At 48.4% G+C, this 17,451-nt stretch overlaps 1 protein-coding gene across 1 annotated transcript in view; it reads right to left on the reverse strand.

Moving 5' to 3' along the window:
- LOC121621952 (exostosin-1) overlaps positions 1–9,054 on the reverse strand; it is a 159,134-nt gene extending 150,080 nt beyond the window's left edge. Inside the window, exons 1-2 of the mRNA XM_041958697.1 lie at positions 8,761–9,054; positions 6,879–7,630 (exon numbers count right to left, since the gene is read on the reverse strand). Of these exons, the coding sequence (XP_041814631.1) occupies positions 6,879–7,630; positions 8,761–9,054 (1,046 nt within the window). The remainder of the gene's footprint in view (positions 1–6,878; positions 7,631–8,760) is intronic.
- Between the last annotated feature and the right edge of the window lie 8,397 nt (positions 9,055–17,451).

Here is a 17,451-nt window from a genome sequence, read left to right on the forward strand (position 1 = left end):
AAAGCACGTGATGTGAGGAGGCTGGCAACACTTCACACGGCTGCAGAGATGACCTCCTCTGTGCAGACAGGCAGCGCAGCATCACATGCCGACATTGTTCCTCCCCTGTGTGCTGCTACCACTGTCACACAGATGTATGGAGGAATGGCGTGGTTCAAAATGTGAGTGTTTATTGTGATGTGGAGAGCGAACATGAAGCACAGAAAACATGAGTGGAGCATCCACAAGCTCCACTTTGAAGCCGACTTAGGAGGAGAGGTCCTGAGTCTGCAATGCAACCCCACCCAATTGCTTCCTGACACATCCTGCAGTCACACAGCAACGCTATCATTCATTTAGAGCAGGCATGTCAAACTGATTCCATAAAGGGCCGTGTGGCTGCAGGTTTTTGTTCCAACCAAGGAGGAGCACACCAGGCCAACCAATCAACATCAAGGGATCACTTAGTTATCAGCTGAAGACTGAGATCAGCTGATTAATTGATTCCAGCCAGGTGTGCTCCTCCTTGGTTGGAACGAAAACCTGCAGCCACACGGCCCTTTATGGAATCAGTTTGACATGCCTGATTTAGAGTTTACTGAATTAAGGCATTCATTTATTTATTCTGTGCCAGAAAAAGTTACTTAAATCAATCTCAAACGTTGGAGCTCTTCTTTGTTTTCGTCTCAGTGACTTCAGCCTTTCATACTTTAACGAGTTTCTCCCATTAGGACTGACAGAGGGTCAGCTACAATAAATGCCTCCACCTTGTTCCACTAAATGCTAAATCTATGTCTGCCTTTCACACGCGAAGAAGAACCATTAACCTCTATTCATCTGCTGATCGGCCGCTGTGGTCAAGTCAAACCTGATCAATAGAGCATCCTTTTACCCTCCAACCAGCCTTGGCAGAAACCTTCGATGTATCGATGAGCTGAGCTGCTCTCGTCTGCTGGCTGACAAACCGGCAGCCACTTAAAGGCCCCGAGGAAACTCTGAAAGATCCTGCGAGGAATCCGCTCGAAGCGACGGGAAAATAACACACGAATGCTGTTTAACATTGATTTCCATCAATATTTATAGAATGTGATGAGAACGTCCTGATCACCTCGACATGAATCACAGTACTCATCAGCCAGCTGTGGTCACACAAGGTCAGAGGATTTAGAAACTAATGTGTTTCAGGAGGAGGAGAGGAGAGGAGAGGAGGAGAGAGGAGAGGAGAGGAGGAAGAGAGAGGAGAGGAGAGGAGAGAGGAGGGGAGGAGAGGAGAGGGTGAGGAGAGGAGGGGAGGAGAGGAGGAGGAGAGGACAGGAGAGGAGAGGGGAGGGGAGCAGAGGAGAGGAGAGGAAGAGAGAGGAGTGCAGATGAGGGGAGGAGAGGAGAGGAGAGGAGAGGAGAGGAGGAAGAGAGAGGAGGGGAAGAGGGGAGAAGAGAGGAGGAAGAGAGAGGAGAGGAGAGGAGAGGACAGAAACAAACAGGAGAGGAGCAGAGATGAGAAGGGAAGAGAAGAAGAGGAGTAATCATAAAAGAACCATTTCAGATTCGTCCACAGGGTCCAGACAACGTGCACAAACCGTCCTGTTGTGATGATGCTCGTCATGCATTATTTACAGCCTTCATATGTTTAATTTAAACGAGCAGAGAAGCATTAATGTGACAGCTTCAGCTTCAGCAGCAGGTCAGTGGAACAAGAGGAAGACTCTGTTTCATTTCATGAAGCAGCTCTCCAATCTGCTGTCAGTGTTGGTTTGAGGGCCCGCCTCTCACTGGGCTGAGAGCCAATCATACGTGAGGATAAAATAACTTCTCAGCTAGAAATGGATTCAAGTTCAAGATTATATCGGTTTCCATTTTCTTATTTTCTTTATATCATCTTACTAAAAATAGATAAATAAAATTATTTGCTCACATCTAATTACCAAATATTTCTGCTAATGAGAAGGTTGTTAATAAAGTTATTATATATAATAAATGTTGCCATGTCAGATACGCAGCCTCACAGCCTTGGTTAATTTATTAAACCCCATTTTGATGCATGAATTTAAGTCAGCTTTATTCACTAAGACCAAAATAACAAATCAAGAATCTGATTATACGACCCCCCCGCCCCCATTCAAAGAGGAGCAATCAACACAAAAAAGAGCAAAGTGGGAAAAAGGCAGAAATGAATGAATCTATTGTGTCTGTTGAGATGAAGCAGCTTTTCTTACATAACACAAAACTAAAGCACTCGAGAAACGACCTGCTTCAGCCTGATTTACTTCCTTAATTAGGTTGTTAAATCAGTCATGAAAGTTTCTTAAAAGTCCTGAATGTGTCTCTCTCCCTGAAACTGGCAGACTCGGTTGTTATTCCTCGTGGTGCTCTTCATCATGACCTGCATTAAAGATGCTCTGAGACAGCAGCGAAAACCTTTTCCACGCTTCAGTTTAGCTCAGAAAGGGGAGGAAGAAGAGACGAAGAGGGAGGACGAGGACAGATAAGGGAGTGACGGAGAGAATGAGAGCAGAGAAGAAGGAGGGGAGGATGAGGAGGAGAATAAGAGACGAAGGTGAAGAGAGGAGGATGAGGAGGGAGGGAGATAAGCGGCAACAAGGAAAGAGGACACCGACTTTTCATGTGCTTTAATGGAACATCTCACAACAAGGCCGGGAGGACACACACACACACACACACACACACACACACACACACACACACACACACACACACACACACACACACACACACACACACACACACACACACACAGCCGGCCACCCACATGACCACAGCTGACATTTTAATTAATGCTGTCAGAGCCTTTCTGCTGTTATTCATATTGAACTGTGCAGCTGCCAAACATCCACAGATGTGACAGCAGCTGCTTCCAGCTGAGTGTTTCTCTGCTGCACCCAGAACAGTTTCGCTCGCTCGCTCATTCAGCAGCTTCCACCGCTCGTTATGATGGAAGCTCGTTACGATTAATATCAGCCTGTGGTGGTCTTTAGACGTATTATACAGCACATGAAGAGAGACACACAACTAGCTGCTTATTAGCATTAGCATTAGCAACATTCTGACTCTTGATTAGTCATTATAAAGTATTTATAAATGCATTATTCTCATGTTCTTACATCGTATCAATAAGCAGTAATTAGGAGGTTATTGAGGGAAACATTAGTTAATTGTAGAATACATTCATGCAGAATAAGACATTTATAAATACTTTATATTGACGAATAAAGAGCCAACATGCTTCTAACTAGAAAATTCCCTCTGGGAAATTTTGAAAGGGACACGGGGTGTGTTCGAGCCGACAAAATTATCTACGTTTTGTAGATAGTTTGAATGAAGTCTCTAGGAGAAACTATGGCGAAGCAGCGGACAATTGAAAAAGGCTGAAATTTGAGGAAATTTCCCCATTCATTTCTTATGGGAAAATCTTCGCAGTTGTTCGCGTCTTACATCGGCCTTCAATGGTCATAGCTCGAAAACCGTAAGATTTATCAAAATGTGCCAAGGGTCATTTGGAGCCGACAAAATTATCTACGTTTTAAAGTTTGAATGACGTCTCTAGGAGAAAGTATGGCGAAGCAGCGGACAATTGAAAAAGGCTGAAATTTGAGGACGTCCCCATTCATTTCTTATGGGAAATTTATTGCAGTTTTTCGCGTCTTACGACGCGAAAAACTGCAATAAATTTGAGAAAAGTAATAGCACACCGATCCCGATCAAACCGCCCCGAGTCACTGGCTCCTGCAGCTATTTCATAGCTGTAGGAGCCAGTGCCTCAGAGCGTGCCCCGTGTCCCTAATAAGCAGCTCGTTAATGGTGAATATCTGTACTTTGACATAAAGCGAGATGTATCTTCTACCCTCGCTGTCCTCTAACAGGATGCAGCTTTCTGATCACCTGCCACATTCAGGTGTGTCAGAAGTTTACCTGTGCTCCACCCACCCAGGATGCTCTCTCCAGGTGTCCATGTATGGAACCTGAACGACACCTGAAGCTGCTCATCTGTTATATGAATCTGAGCTGTATCGAATAAAAACTGACTGGACTCGACTCATCGCTCGCTCCGTGTGCAGCCGCAGGAGCTGAACACACCTGCAGTGAAGGTTTCGGTTGGAGGAATCTTCACTGGACGACAGCTTCAGTCATGTTGATTACAGATCAGAGAAGAATACGATGACGTAAAGAAGAAGATGGTGTGAACTCGTCCTCCTCCGCTGGCACGAGAACAAAGAACAAAGACATCAGGAGCTGAAGACGCTTCGAGGTCTGATGAGGAAGAGGAGACTGTTTCACCTCTCATCACACCGGACCTTCGCCTCCACTCCGTCTTGTTCCCGCCTCTCTTTGACCACGGAAGCCGTCCTGAAAGACGAGCCGGCGATCTGAACGAAGCGTTTCATCTGCTGCTCTCAGCCTGCGGGATCAGAGACTCTTTGGAGAGACTCCGGAGCCCCTCGAGGCAGCGAGGCTGTGATCGTTATCTACGCGCAGCGACAGAGTCCGAGTCGAGCTCCGCTGCGCTCGGCGGGAGGTCAGATCTCCATCGAGCCCCTTCACTCACAGCTTAATTCAATCGGAGGGCCTCGAGATGCTCGCTGTGATCCCGCTCCACGGCGCCGGGTGTGACGTCTGAATCCATGTGCTGTGTGTCAAACAGCAGACACGGGACTGAGACCGGATCAGCAGGACAGACTCAGTCCTTCAGGCTGATCACAGACTGGTTTCTCCTGGAGGACCAGCGACCAGGGACCAGTTACTCATTGCATATCACCACAGCTGGAAGGTAACTAAGTACAGTTACTCAAGCAGCATACAGGTGGATCCTTTGAGGTGTGGTCAGTGGATGACGGAGTGATGTTCCTTCTATTTGTGGATGAAGGAACGCTGGGAATCTGTTGGGAAGCTCTTTGTTTCTACCCACCAGGAGACGTTTCCTGTGGGACAGCGTGCTAACAGACGATGTGTTTACTGGCATTCAGAGGAGCTGAAGAGTTAAAGCAGTGACCCAGCTGATCCTCATCAGCACAGGAAGGAGAACTGGTTCCTGGAATCAGATGGTTTTAAAGGTTTTTTCTTTCTGTGTTCTGTGTTTTCATTTCAGTGTGATCTCACTTCATCGTGTTTTTATGGATCAGATGTTCTGATGTCTTCATCTGTGCGGTGTTACTCAGTTAATTCTCATGTCTGGTCTGGTTTCATGTGAACAGCTGCGCTGGAAACATGTTGCGTACTTATTTCCCCCCCTGTGAACAGCACAGAGTTTAGTCTGCGCTACAGAGACGTGTCCTCTTGGCATGCAGGCTGAAACTGATCAAGTGAAGGTACGAGTAGTGATCATTAGACTGGGGCCATGGCCCCCACGGCCCCCGTGGCCCCTCAGTTTGGCCTCCCTGCCCCGACCACACTGTTTCCTCCTCTGCCTCAGCACGCTCTCCACACACCAGTGTCTTCTGTGGAAACTGTGAGATCTGATTTAGCATCGAGTGAGCTCCTGAAACGAGGAGGTGGGCTGAGCCTGTTGCCGCGGCGTCGACTCAGCCCACCTCCCGAACCAGAATCACAGCCTGGTGCTGTAAAGTTCCTGCTACCGAAACGTCTTTTACTGATTTCTCTGACAGCAACACTGTGTATTAACATTCACTGAAGTTAAATTCATGATTTTCATGATTCGATGGCCTCGCTGACATCAGAGGAAGTGACCTCACACATTAAATATTACATCAGAGGAAAAACAGCTCATTGGTGCTCATTGATCTCAGGACAAACACGAACGTGTGGATCTGTCTGATTCCAGCAGATCCATCGAACCTGTGCTGACTCAGCAGGTCTCACCCTTCAGCTGTGCCTGCTGAGTCCTCACCTGAATCCCCACATCACACACCTGGACTTTCTGTTTCCTTTTCTCTGACTTTGTTAATTTACCAAAACAAATTCTCTGTAAGTGAAAATCTACTTTGCAGTAAACTTGATTCTGGTTGCAGGACCGGGAACACGCTTTTCCAATCCTGACTTTAAAGTTCGATATTGATCATCTGGCCTCATGTTTCGCTGCTGATTGGAGACTTTGAGCTCAGAGCCACAGTTCTGCAGGACTGAAGGCTCAGGGTCTGGATTGGTCTACAGGTGATGTTTGGGATCGTTGTCCCTCTGACTGTTTATCTGATGGGAACTTTTAAACTCTGATAAAGTGAAAGTCAGCAGTTTAATTGCAGATATAATTTGCTTCAGTGCAGCCAGATCTGCATCCCTCACTGTGAAACTTCAGCTCCACGGTGGCTTTCCCTTGACTCTCACCAATATCTAAACCTGAGACATGCAACGGATGACTCCTGGACTAACACATCCAGGAGACGGCGAGAGAAGTCGAGAAGTTTGTTCCCATTTAGCTCCACATGCAACCGTTCCTCGTCTTTCACCTGCCGGCGCTCGCCAACAGTTTCAAAAGGGGAGCTCGTCTTCTCCACTCAGATCACTTTCCTCTCGACCAACTGCTGAGCTGACAAAAAGTTTCCTGCTCTCCTCCTCCTCGCTCTCCTTCACACACACTCACACACACACACAGCACGAACACACACTTGCGTTTTCAGAGCATTTTGTCTCAGCAGCACAGCGGCAGCGAAGCTCAACCCCCCTGACAATCGTGAAATGTGCACATGAAAGCATCCGACCTGTTTCATTCACACACAGAAGAGGAGCTCGATGCTCAGCGCCGTCACGCAGCAACATCCCTGCACACAAACACGGCGAGCACTTCTGAGGTAACGATGCACAAAACCAACAGCCAATAAGAGCCGATAACGAGGTGCCACAGAGCTACAGTCTGCTGAGCTGCAGGGTCGTCCTGAGGGAGCCGCTCAGGACCCCGACTGAGAAAACAAAGCACAAAGAGGAGCTCTTACTTTGAGTATTCTTCGTTATCTCTGTCGCAGCGGGGGTCCTTGTGTTTCTCCCAGTCTTTGCCGTGTTTACACGTGGTCAGCAGAATAATATCTTCCCCGTTGTGGATGTGATACAGAGCGTTCCTCGTCTCAGAACCGATGCCCGTGAGGTATCGCTTCCCTTTGAAAACCAGCAGGTACTTCCTGGAGGGCGGGGCGTCGTTGAGCGTCAGGTAACCTACGCCCCCTCCCTTCGGCGGGTGGTCCTTGGAGAACAGAGGGATGGAGACGTCGAAGTTGGGTCGGAAGTTGACCGCGTCGGCGCTGGCTTTAGCCAGCATGGCCTGGCCCACCTCAAAGCCCAGATCCTCGGTGTAGTCCGGCCAGGTTCCGGAGTACAGGTTGAATATGAGGTGGTTCCTGCCGTCGTTCCACGTGGGCAGGCTCTGGATGCGGATCCTGACGTTCTGGACGTACTGGGCCGAGAGCTGGTCCCTGTCCAACGTGTCCACGGCCAGGATGAACAGACAGGCCCGCGAAGGGTCTGCGGTGTGGAAGCGGGACTCCTCGACGGAGGACAGGATCTTCTGGTAGGTCTCGGAGATCTCGTCCCCCCTCTGAGGAGGGTAGATGTAAACCCTGAAGCCCGACTGGCAGCGAGCGAAGTCGAAGCAGGTTTCCATGCGGCAGCGTTTGTTCTTGTAGATGTTGTCACGGATCGCACGCCGTTCTCGAGGTGAAGTGTGCTGGTGATGGAGCTGAGGGCTGTCCTCCTGCACACACACACACACACACACACGCACACACACGCATGTATACGCACACACACACACACACACACACATACACACACACGCACACACACACACACACGCACGCACGCACACACACGCATGTATATGCACACACACACACATACACACGCACGCACACACACACATACACACGCACGCACACACACGCATGTATACGCACACACACACACACATACACACACACACGCACACACACACATACACACGCGCACGCACACACACGCACACACATGCCCACATACACACACACACGCAGACATACACACCCACACACACACACACACACAGACACACACACACAAATACACACACACATATACACACACAGACACACATATACACACACACACACACACATGTTAGGTTTCCATCACTTCTGGGGACATTACACAGACTTCCATTCATTTCCTGGAGATTTATCTGAACCTTCACCAACATTTAACATTCTCATTATGGGGAGATGCATTTTGTCCCCACAAGCAGAGTAATACACAGCCACACACACACACACACACACACACACATTCACTACACCTCGTCATTAAAGTCAAAGTTTCTATCCATTTTATCAATCTATCAATTCTGCACGATCAATTCTCATTTAACACAAAAGCTGCGATGATCGATCGATGAATCGATTCGTTAAAACAAAATTAATCTCCAGCTGATTTCAGAATCAGACTCAGAATACTTCAGAGGGGAAAATGGTTTTGTTTGTTTTTTTAATAATCAATAAATTGTTTCAGCATCAAACACTTGCTGCCTTTAACTGTAAAGATTTTTTCCTTTTCTCCGTCATTTCCGACATCGAGAATCTTTTCCAGGTTTTCAACTGACGTCAGTTTAGAAACAATTTTTTCGAGCTTGATTAAATGATCAATTGTAAAAAAAATGGGCAGATTAATCGATAAGAAGAATTATAGTGAACATGTGAGGATCTGTGTGTTCTGAGGATTTGTGGCACTTCATGCTGCCGGTGGAGCAAACTGATCCTCCATCAGTTCTGACTCCAGCACTGCCACATGACAGGATGAACGGTGCCCCCCCTCCCTCCATCATTCCCGTCCCTTTATGCCGCTTCCACCCACCTCTTGCTCTCCGCCCTCCAGGTACGGCTCCAGCAGCTGGGTGGACTCTGGCCAGGGCCTGGGAGGTCTGGACGGGCTTTTCTGGGGGAGGGGCAGGGGCTGGTACGCCTCCTGGCTCTGGCGGTAGTACTGGTATTCCTGCTGGTGGTACTGGGGGTACTGGGGGTACTGGGGAAACTGGTGATACTGGTACGGCTGCTGCTGGAACTCCCCGATTTGCAGACCCCACAGGTAAACGAGGAAGAGAAGACCGGCCCCCACAGACACGAGCAGGTACCGCTTCTTGGCCTGCATGTGTGCTGCGGGGGGAGGAAGAGGAGGACGTGGTGGGTAGAACGAGGGAGGGAGGGAGGACAGGAGGGAGGTACAGCAACAAGAGGAGAAGGAGGTGAGGAGAGTGGGGGGCCGATAGTGATGCTGGGGAGACGAGGATGAAGTAAGAGAGAGGGAGGATGAAGAGCTGAAGAAGAGGAGAGGAAAAAGGGAGCAACGAGGAGAGGATGAGGAGAGGAGGTGCAGGGAGGTAAACACAGGCTGGACCCACAGGGCAGCCTCTCTATCCACAGCTCGGCATTGTGGGATTTGGAGTCACTGAAAGAAAAAAGAAATTAAATTAAATCACAAATAAAGTCTGAAACTAATCAAAAGTTTCTGACTGAGAGTAAAACTGTCACACTGATTGAAGCTGATCGGCTTCTGTAACGACCTGCTCATCACTCCAAAACCTCCAACACTCAGAGGAAGAGCATCAGAACATTCATTCACTCATTGAACTCCCAACACAACAATTAAAACACACAGAGGGTCTCACGCATCAATCAAAGTTCAAAACTCATCAAATTCTATGATGGAACGTGAGAATATCTCATAAAATCGCCTCATTTTCAAAAGGACCATCGGTGGGTTGTGTTTGCTGACATTAAAGATGTTTTCGATGATCAGATGTGAATATTCTGTGAATCATCAGCTCACAGCGAGGTTTCAGCTCAAAGAACAGATTCACTGAGTGTGCAGCTTTTCTCCATCAGTGATTCTCAGCTTCACTCACACGAAGAGTGTGAAAATCTTTCCAGCCGAGATTCAGCACAGACACAACTTGATGTTCGTGTAATGCGGCACTAAACTGCTGGATTTTTAAAAGGAGTTTGGTGCGCCGACCTCACCATCAGCTCTTTAAAATTATATTGACATTTTCCAAATATTAATTTTATCATGAATTTTCCCCTGTGACGTGAGTCCATCACTGCAGCTCCATCAGCAAACTGCACCTACCTGTTTACAGGGAACACCTGTGGTCCCGGGAAGGGATCTGGATCTCCGCTGCTCTCCCCTCCAGCCTGAGCAGGACTTCACAGTGTGGATGCACATTCTCCGGCAAACACCTGATCACAGATCCATCCACAAACGATCAATTCTGTTAAAACCACGTGCAGGGAGCAGTCAGAGAGCTCTGCGTCCGCACGGAAGCCAGAAACGATGCGCTGCCTTCATCCTCCACCGCGCCCCGGTCCCAAAGTTTCCCCCAGAAAAGAGCCGCACGGGCGGGTCTCATGTGCAGCGCGAACACGCAGGTGTCTGTCAGCACGGCGGGTGTCCACGGTGTCAAATCAGACACACAATCATCTGCCAGAACAGCCGCGATAACATCTACAGCATCCATCCACAGTCAGGTGATGTGTTAAACGAGGCGCGTCCATCTCCAATCAACAGCTGCCATCCGTCCACGAAAACAGAGCCTGCAAACTTTCTCCGTGTCTCCGTGCACAGTCCCGCCGGTGCGCTCCGGGAACAAACCAGCATCCAGGTGAGTGAAGGAAATGCCGGCGCACCTGATCCGGACAAACGCGCTTCAGTAAAATCTGTTCGGAGGGGCTTCACGTCGGCAGCAGCTTTCTCTCGCCGCGGTGAAAGTGACGGGCAGAACGAGCGTCTTCTGCGGATCCTCTGGGTCATTCCATCCGGACTACTCGCCTCCAGCAGAGCCGCTGTCCTCACGCTCCATCCTCAAATCCTCAGTCGGATCTGTGCTGCGCCACCGTGCAGCATCAGCAGCATCAGCAGCAGCAGACCAGCAGACAGCAGCAGCAGCAGACCAGCAGACAGCAGCAGACCAGCAGGCAGCAGACCAGCAGGCAGCAGCAGCAGACCAGCAGACAGCAGCACGCTGGCAGGCGGCAGCGGCCAGTGATGAGCTGTGAGGGCTCACCGGAATCCAGCAGCTCTGTCTGCAGCTTTGTTTCTGTCAGTCTGCCGAGTAAAATCCTAAAAATGCTTTTGGGAGGTAGAAGACCAAGAGGAGCGTCCAGGACCTCCAAACTGTCGTCCCTGTTTTCAGTTTGCAAACCAAACTCCATTCAGAAATCTGTGAATTTAGGATTCGTGAATGATCAAACAAGGGCTCACATAAGTTGTAAAACCTGCCGTGAAAACACAGTTTAGGATGATTCTCTGATGCAGCTTCAATATAATGTGAACTTTTAAAATGAATTTACTTTCACGAAGTGCTGCAGGAGGCATCAGCTGTGCTGTCAGAACACCTGGACTCACACAATATACACAATAAAACCGAATGTGATCATTTCCTTGCGGACAGAAACTCACCTGAAAGCAGCACAAAGTCAATATATTTAATGTCTGAGCTCATCAGCTTCATTGATTTCTGTAAATATCTGCTGATTCTGAATCTGATACACGTTTCAAACACGTTGTGACAGGAGCAACTAAAGACTGGGAAAGATGTGGAACGCTCCAAAAACACCTGTTTGGATCATTCCACAGGTAAACAGGTTGATTGGTAACAGGTGATAGCATCATGATTGAAAGGCTCAGTGGTTCAACACTTTGTCAACACGTGATTGAAGGGTAATTGTGTCCATTTGCTCTGATCCAGGAACAGTTTGAAGACTCGCCTGAAGGTTTCATGATGTTGAGGAGATGTTTCACAGCTTGTCAGGATTTCCTGAACTGACAGTTTTAACGGAGTCTGAGCTCATTAAATCTCTGAATAATTGGAGGACTGAACCTGATGAATCAGCTCTGATCAGCTGTCTGTCCATCTTCATTCACGCTGCTGTTTTCTATCGAAGCCATCGACTCACTCAGATCAATCAGATCATGATTAATGTCATTACGGCAGAAATCAGACAGGCGGTCCGCAGATGCTGTGACTCCACACGCAACATGTAGCTAACAGCGCCATCTGGTGGATGATCTGAGCAAAGCATCACGTGACTGACTGCAGCTGTTTGTCCTCCAGCTGGTAGTGAGACAGTGTCCATTGTCACAGTGGACTGTGGACATTATTTGACTCAGATTCAGATTCAGGAACTAAGATTTGATTAAAAATGAACATTTCAGAATAAAACTTTGAGTCTCGATCTCGTCCAGCTGTCACACAGTGACTCAGATCCTTTGGTAAAAGTAGAGAAACAATCTAAAAATACTTTATTACACTGAAAAGTCTTGAATTCAGGACGTTACTTCAGTAAAAGTACAGAAGTTTACTTAAAGTATCAAAGTAAAATTACTGATGATGGAGTATCTCTTCTCACAGTGTTTTATTATTACAGAATATTATTTTAATGATGCAGTTCTTTGAGTACTTTGTGTACTGCTGGGTTGATTAGTTGTATTACGTGTTGTAGTACTACATCAAATCATATGTTTTCTTTAGTAAAAACTGCAATATTTCCCTCTGCAGTGTAGAGTGATAGACTAGCAGAAAACAGAAATACTCAAGTAAAGTATCAGTAAATCAGACTGTATCTGAGAGCAGCACAACACAAACAGCTGTGGCTTTTCTCAGCCAATGAGGTGGCTCCTTTCAAAGCTGCTCCACATGCGCTGCAGGTAGGAAGACGCACCTGTCCGACAGGTAATATCAGAAAACTACACATCGTATCATCCTCTGTCTCACATATCGTCTTCTGTCTCATTGTATCGTCCTCTGTCTCATATATCGTCCTCTGTCTCATATATCGTCCTCTGTCTCATTGTATCGTCCTCTGTTTCACTGAAACACTGAACTGAAATCTGTTGTCTTCATTGAACTCTCAGGGTGTTTTGTTGGACAGCAGCTGTGAGACAGTTCAGTCAGTGGACTCATCTTCACTCTGGTTTGTCCTCAGTGGGACTAAAATAAACTGAGTCTCAGCTCTTCCACTTTTCATCTGGGGGTGTCCTGGAGGTGAAGCCTGTCCTCTGTCCTCAGACTGGCCTCAGGTGGACATGAGACTGTGATCTGCTCTCACAGTTTTATGTGTTTGAGAAGTGAAGCAGTCACAGGAGATGGGAGCAGTATAATTCCTGGAGGAAACAACACATCTTTAATCTGCTGCTGCACGGACGCAGAATAAATCCTTGGACGTGATTTTGGATCGTAGGAACGTACGAGTCTCTCTGCGAGCTCCAGGATCCGAGGCAGGTTTTCATTTACCTGCACTGTGACACCTGTGAGGGATCGGCCGGTCGATGCTTCGCGCTCCATCAGGGGAAGATAAATGTGAGAAAGTCTCAGAGCCGCAGAGAGAAGACAACTTTGATCTGTTTCCAGTCTCAGTCCATCGCTTCACGGCCTCATATTCACCATCAATCTGGAAGCTACGTGATCGTCCAGGTGACTGATCCCATTCCAGCCTTCAGGGTGAAACTGTAGTCCGGCCCAGTTTACCTGACGCATCCTGTTTATTCTTCAGACGCTCTGTCCCGCTCAACTCCAAATTATCCCATTATCAAAGAGTAACTGGGCCAGAGGTGGAATGTAACTAAGTACATTTACTCAAGTCTGTTTGACAGACTGAAGGCTCAGTGGATGTGGTCTGTGTTCAGGTCTTCACTGAGCTCTGATCGTGTGAGACAGCTTTCATTTTTTATTTAATAATCATCTAAATTTTGAAGAGTCGTGTCGTATCATGTCGCTTTCTACGGCAGGAACCGTAGGGTGGGAACTGGTCTGCAGGCTGGGAATTGGTCTGCGGGCTGGGGACCAGAGGGCAGGGTGGAAACTGGTCTGCAGGGTGGGAACTGGTCTGCAGGCTGGGGACCAGAGGGCAGGGTGGGAACTGGTTGTGATGGATGTGATGATAGTAAGAAAAAATCAGAATATCATCCTTTAAATTGAATTTGTGTAGAAACATCTTGGCTACCTTTGCAGCGCAGACCTGCTGAAAATGGGTTTTATGGTCCTGATGTGTTTTCCTCGTGACACAAAGGCTGCTGGGGGGACCGAGGGGATCAAACATCCAGAGCACATACAGATGAAAACGGGAAAAGCAGACCGGAAGGCCGCAGCAGCCGTCTGATTGGTCGAGTGAGGCGTGTGGCGGCGGCGGCGGTTCAGTCATTCACGGCGGCTGCTTTACTTTAACTGGATGAGACACAAAAACACCAAATTTCTGACAATATCTTCACCATCTTCACACCTGACCTCACATCAGTCAGTTCAGAGTCACAGAGAGCCGCGAGGTGACTGCAGCGTGCGTGTGTGTGTGTGTGTGTGTGTGTGTGTGTGTGTGCGCACAGAAAACATATTAGGGTCAATCAATACAGAGGGAGAGCCTGGAGGACTCAGGATGAAGAGAAGCAGGAATCCTCTCTGACCTCTTTCCCTCCCTCTCTTCTTCTCCTCTTTCATTTCTACTCCTCCTCCTCCTCCTCCTCCTCCTCCTCCTCCTTCGGCCCAGGGCTCCTGACCTTTTGCCCCGACTGTGAAATGTCAGAGGATGCTCGTAATGTCACAACAGCTCGTCGGGGGAGGGTTGGCCGTTGTCATGGAGACCGCATCACGACCACAGGTTTGGTGAGAGAAACCGGCCGTTTGAATCATTTTCTTGTTTGAGTTCAGGATGAAGTAAATTCTGCTCGTCTGATGAACATGAGCACAAACACTGAAGATGAAGAGCTGTTGTTGTTTCACTCAAGTCTTAGTTTATTGGAGTATTCCAGGTGTCACTTCAAGCTGGATTTGCAGGTGTGTGTCTGAACAGAGGTGTGAATCTGTTTGGGAACCACAGTGTGAGTGTGTGAACGAGCGTTTCACACCTGTGTTTGTTAACCCTCTGGCTGCTTCAGCTGCACTTCGCTCACTTGTTGTAGCATCGTTTCTGAGGCCCGCTGGGGGCTCTGCTGCTCCTGGAAACACTCGTCTGTTCAGAGCTCATCTCAGACTGGAGCTGTTCCTTCAAATAAAAAAGAATCCTGTTTGACCACCAGAACGACATGACGTGGAACAGAGTGAAGAGACGACTTCCTGCTGTGGGGATTCATGCTGTTAGCATCGCTCCTGCTAACAGCAGGGGTGTGTGTGTGCTTGTGTGTGTGTGTGTGTTTGCCTCAGTCAGAACTGTCTGGACTCTGGACGTCATCCCTGTCCAGCAGCTGCAGGACGACCTGGACCACTGACTGAGAACCAGGTCTTATAATCCAGACCTCGCTGATGCTCTTCGGGCTGAGTGGGAGCCAGGTCTTGAATATTTTGGAAAGTCTTTCCAGGAGGAGGAGTCTGTTACGGCAGCAGGTTAGCGTCCGTGAGATGTTCAGCATGCAGGTGTGTTATCTGGCTGTCTGTCAAACGGGACATTGATCAATGCTGGTTCTGACCTCGAGCTCTTTCTCGTATCTTCATCATCGTTCGCAGCGCTGAGGCAAAGTGAACAGGAAGCGTCGGGTCAGGCAGAGCCGGGGACGACAGGTGTGTCAGGTGAGTCCTGACTGTCCGTCTGCCTCCTCTCTGACAGACACACACACACACACACACACACACACACACAGAGGGAATATCTCCTCTCACCTGCTGCTTTCAGCTCTTCTAGCCCCTCCAACTATACATCCACCTTTAAACAAATCAGCATCAGTTCTGGCCCAGAAGCTCACCATCATTAGCTTCCTCCGTCACACCTTCCTCTCCCCCACCTCACCTGGCAGAGAGCGAACATGTTGACCAAACTGAGCGTAGCTTCTGCTCAGCTGATCCAAACTGTCGGTGAAAACCGGCAGAACAGAGACCGAAATGTGTCGAATTCACACATTTCAACCGAAGGGTCCGTTCACACACGACATGATGTGAGCTGCAGGCGCTGCTGTTTGAAGCACAGGTGTGACGATGATGATGACGCTGCTTCCTGTCTTCAGGAACGACAGCTTCTGTTTCCTGCCCGACGTGTTTGAAAGGGTTCGGACGCTGCGACGGGAAACGCTCCTGATCAGACGTTAACTGATCTGCGCTCAGTTAAACGTCTCGGCTGCTGTGATGGAAAGCACATCCTCGCTCTCGCCCGTTTTCACTCCGTTGCTTCCAATCCGGCGGAGATAAATCAAGCGCCGCGAGGCCGTCGACGTGAGGGGAGATAGACGGCCGTTTGTTGACAAAACTCATTTTCCCTCTTCCAGGTAATAAAGCACACCGTGTTCGGCCGCGGCGCCAGGTTTCCCACCTCATCCACCTTCCTTCCTGTGCCACTCGTTTGTCTTGACAAATGGGTGTGTTTGGTGGCAGACGGGCACAGTGATTGGACGAGTGCACACACACACACACACACACACACACACACACACACGCAGGTTTCCGTTCAGTCTAACCTCGTCGGCTGGAGGCACCTGCTGCAGCCTGTGAACAGGTGCGCTCTGCTAATAAACTCAGCAGGAGCTCTGAATCTGCTTTCATTTTGCTGTCTCTATTATCTCTCTGCACATCTGTTTGTCTTCCCTCTGCTGACTCGAAGCCGGTGCAGAAGTTCGCCGAACCTGAAGCATCAAAACCTCAGAAAATCACTGACGTCGGATATAATGGAGCTGTGATTCAAACAAACGTTTCCGTACGTATGAGGCCTGCATCATCCTGCTCCTCCTGCCTCCTTCTCTTCTTTATCCACGCTGATCCGTTCTCGCCTGGAGGGACGGTTTAACTGAATGTGTGGACAGTTTGCCGGTTACGCCACATTGATCACTGCTGAAATGAAGAGTCTCAGGAGGGAAAAGCTGTTGGATGTCTCTCTTTCCGCTGTAATTCGATTGCTAAGAAGCTCCGTGGCAGAAATCCAGTTTGAACGTGGCTGGAAAGAGAGAATCTCAGCGAGGATTTCAACCATCGAAGAATGAAATCAAAGTTTCTCAGTGTAAAATCGAAGCAGCAGTATCAACACTGAAAGCTAAAACACATAAATGATGAAGGAGATTTGGTGGAAAACTGAGAGCAGCTTCGCAGAAAGTGAAGATGAGTCAAAGTGATGTTTCACGCCGACGGTTATTTAAATGTTTCTAAAATCTGACATGAAAAGAATAAAAGCTGCTCAAGCAGAACGATCGGGAGTCATCATCATTTCAGCTCATCCTCATACCTGAACACTCAGGTCCATGACAACACACATGACTGCCGGAGAGGAGGAGCGACAGGCTGCTGCGATGAAGGTGGTTACAGCTATCAAACAGTGGCGGTTTGGGGTGAAATGAGGACGTTAATGTTACGTAAGTTAAAATAAGTTGACTCTGCGTTTCGCTCGGGACGTGATCGGCAGTTTCTGACCATCCACGCACCTCCACCTTCCTCCGAATGTCGACTTTCTTGCTTTTTATGCTACGTCACCTGACTTCCTCTTTTCCTCCCGTCATAACAACTGTGGCCACTAGAGGTCGCCGCCTCACAATAAACATGAATAAGTGTCATAACAACACTCAAGTTGCCAGCGCAGTCCTGCA

This window comes from Chelmon rostratus, chromosome 18 (genome assembly GCF_017976325.1).
Source record: "Chelmon rostratus isolate fCheRos1 chromosome 18, fCheRos1.pri, whole genome shotgun sequence".
In the NCBI taxonomy this organism is placed as follows: domain Eukaryota; kingdom Metazoa; phylum Chordata; class Actinopteri; order Chaetodontiformes; family Chaetodontidae; genus Chelmon; species Chelmon rostratus.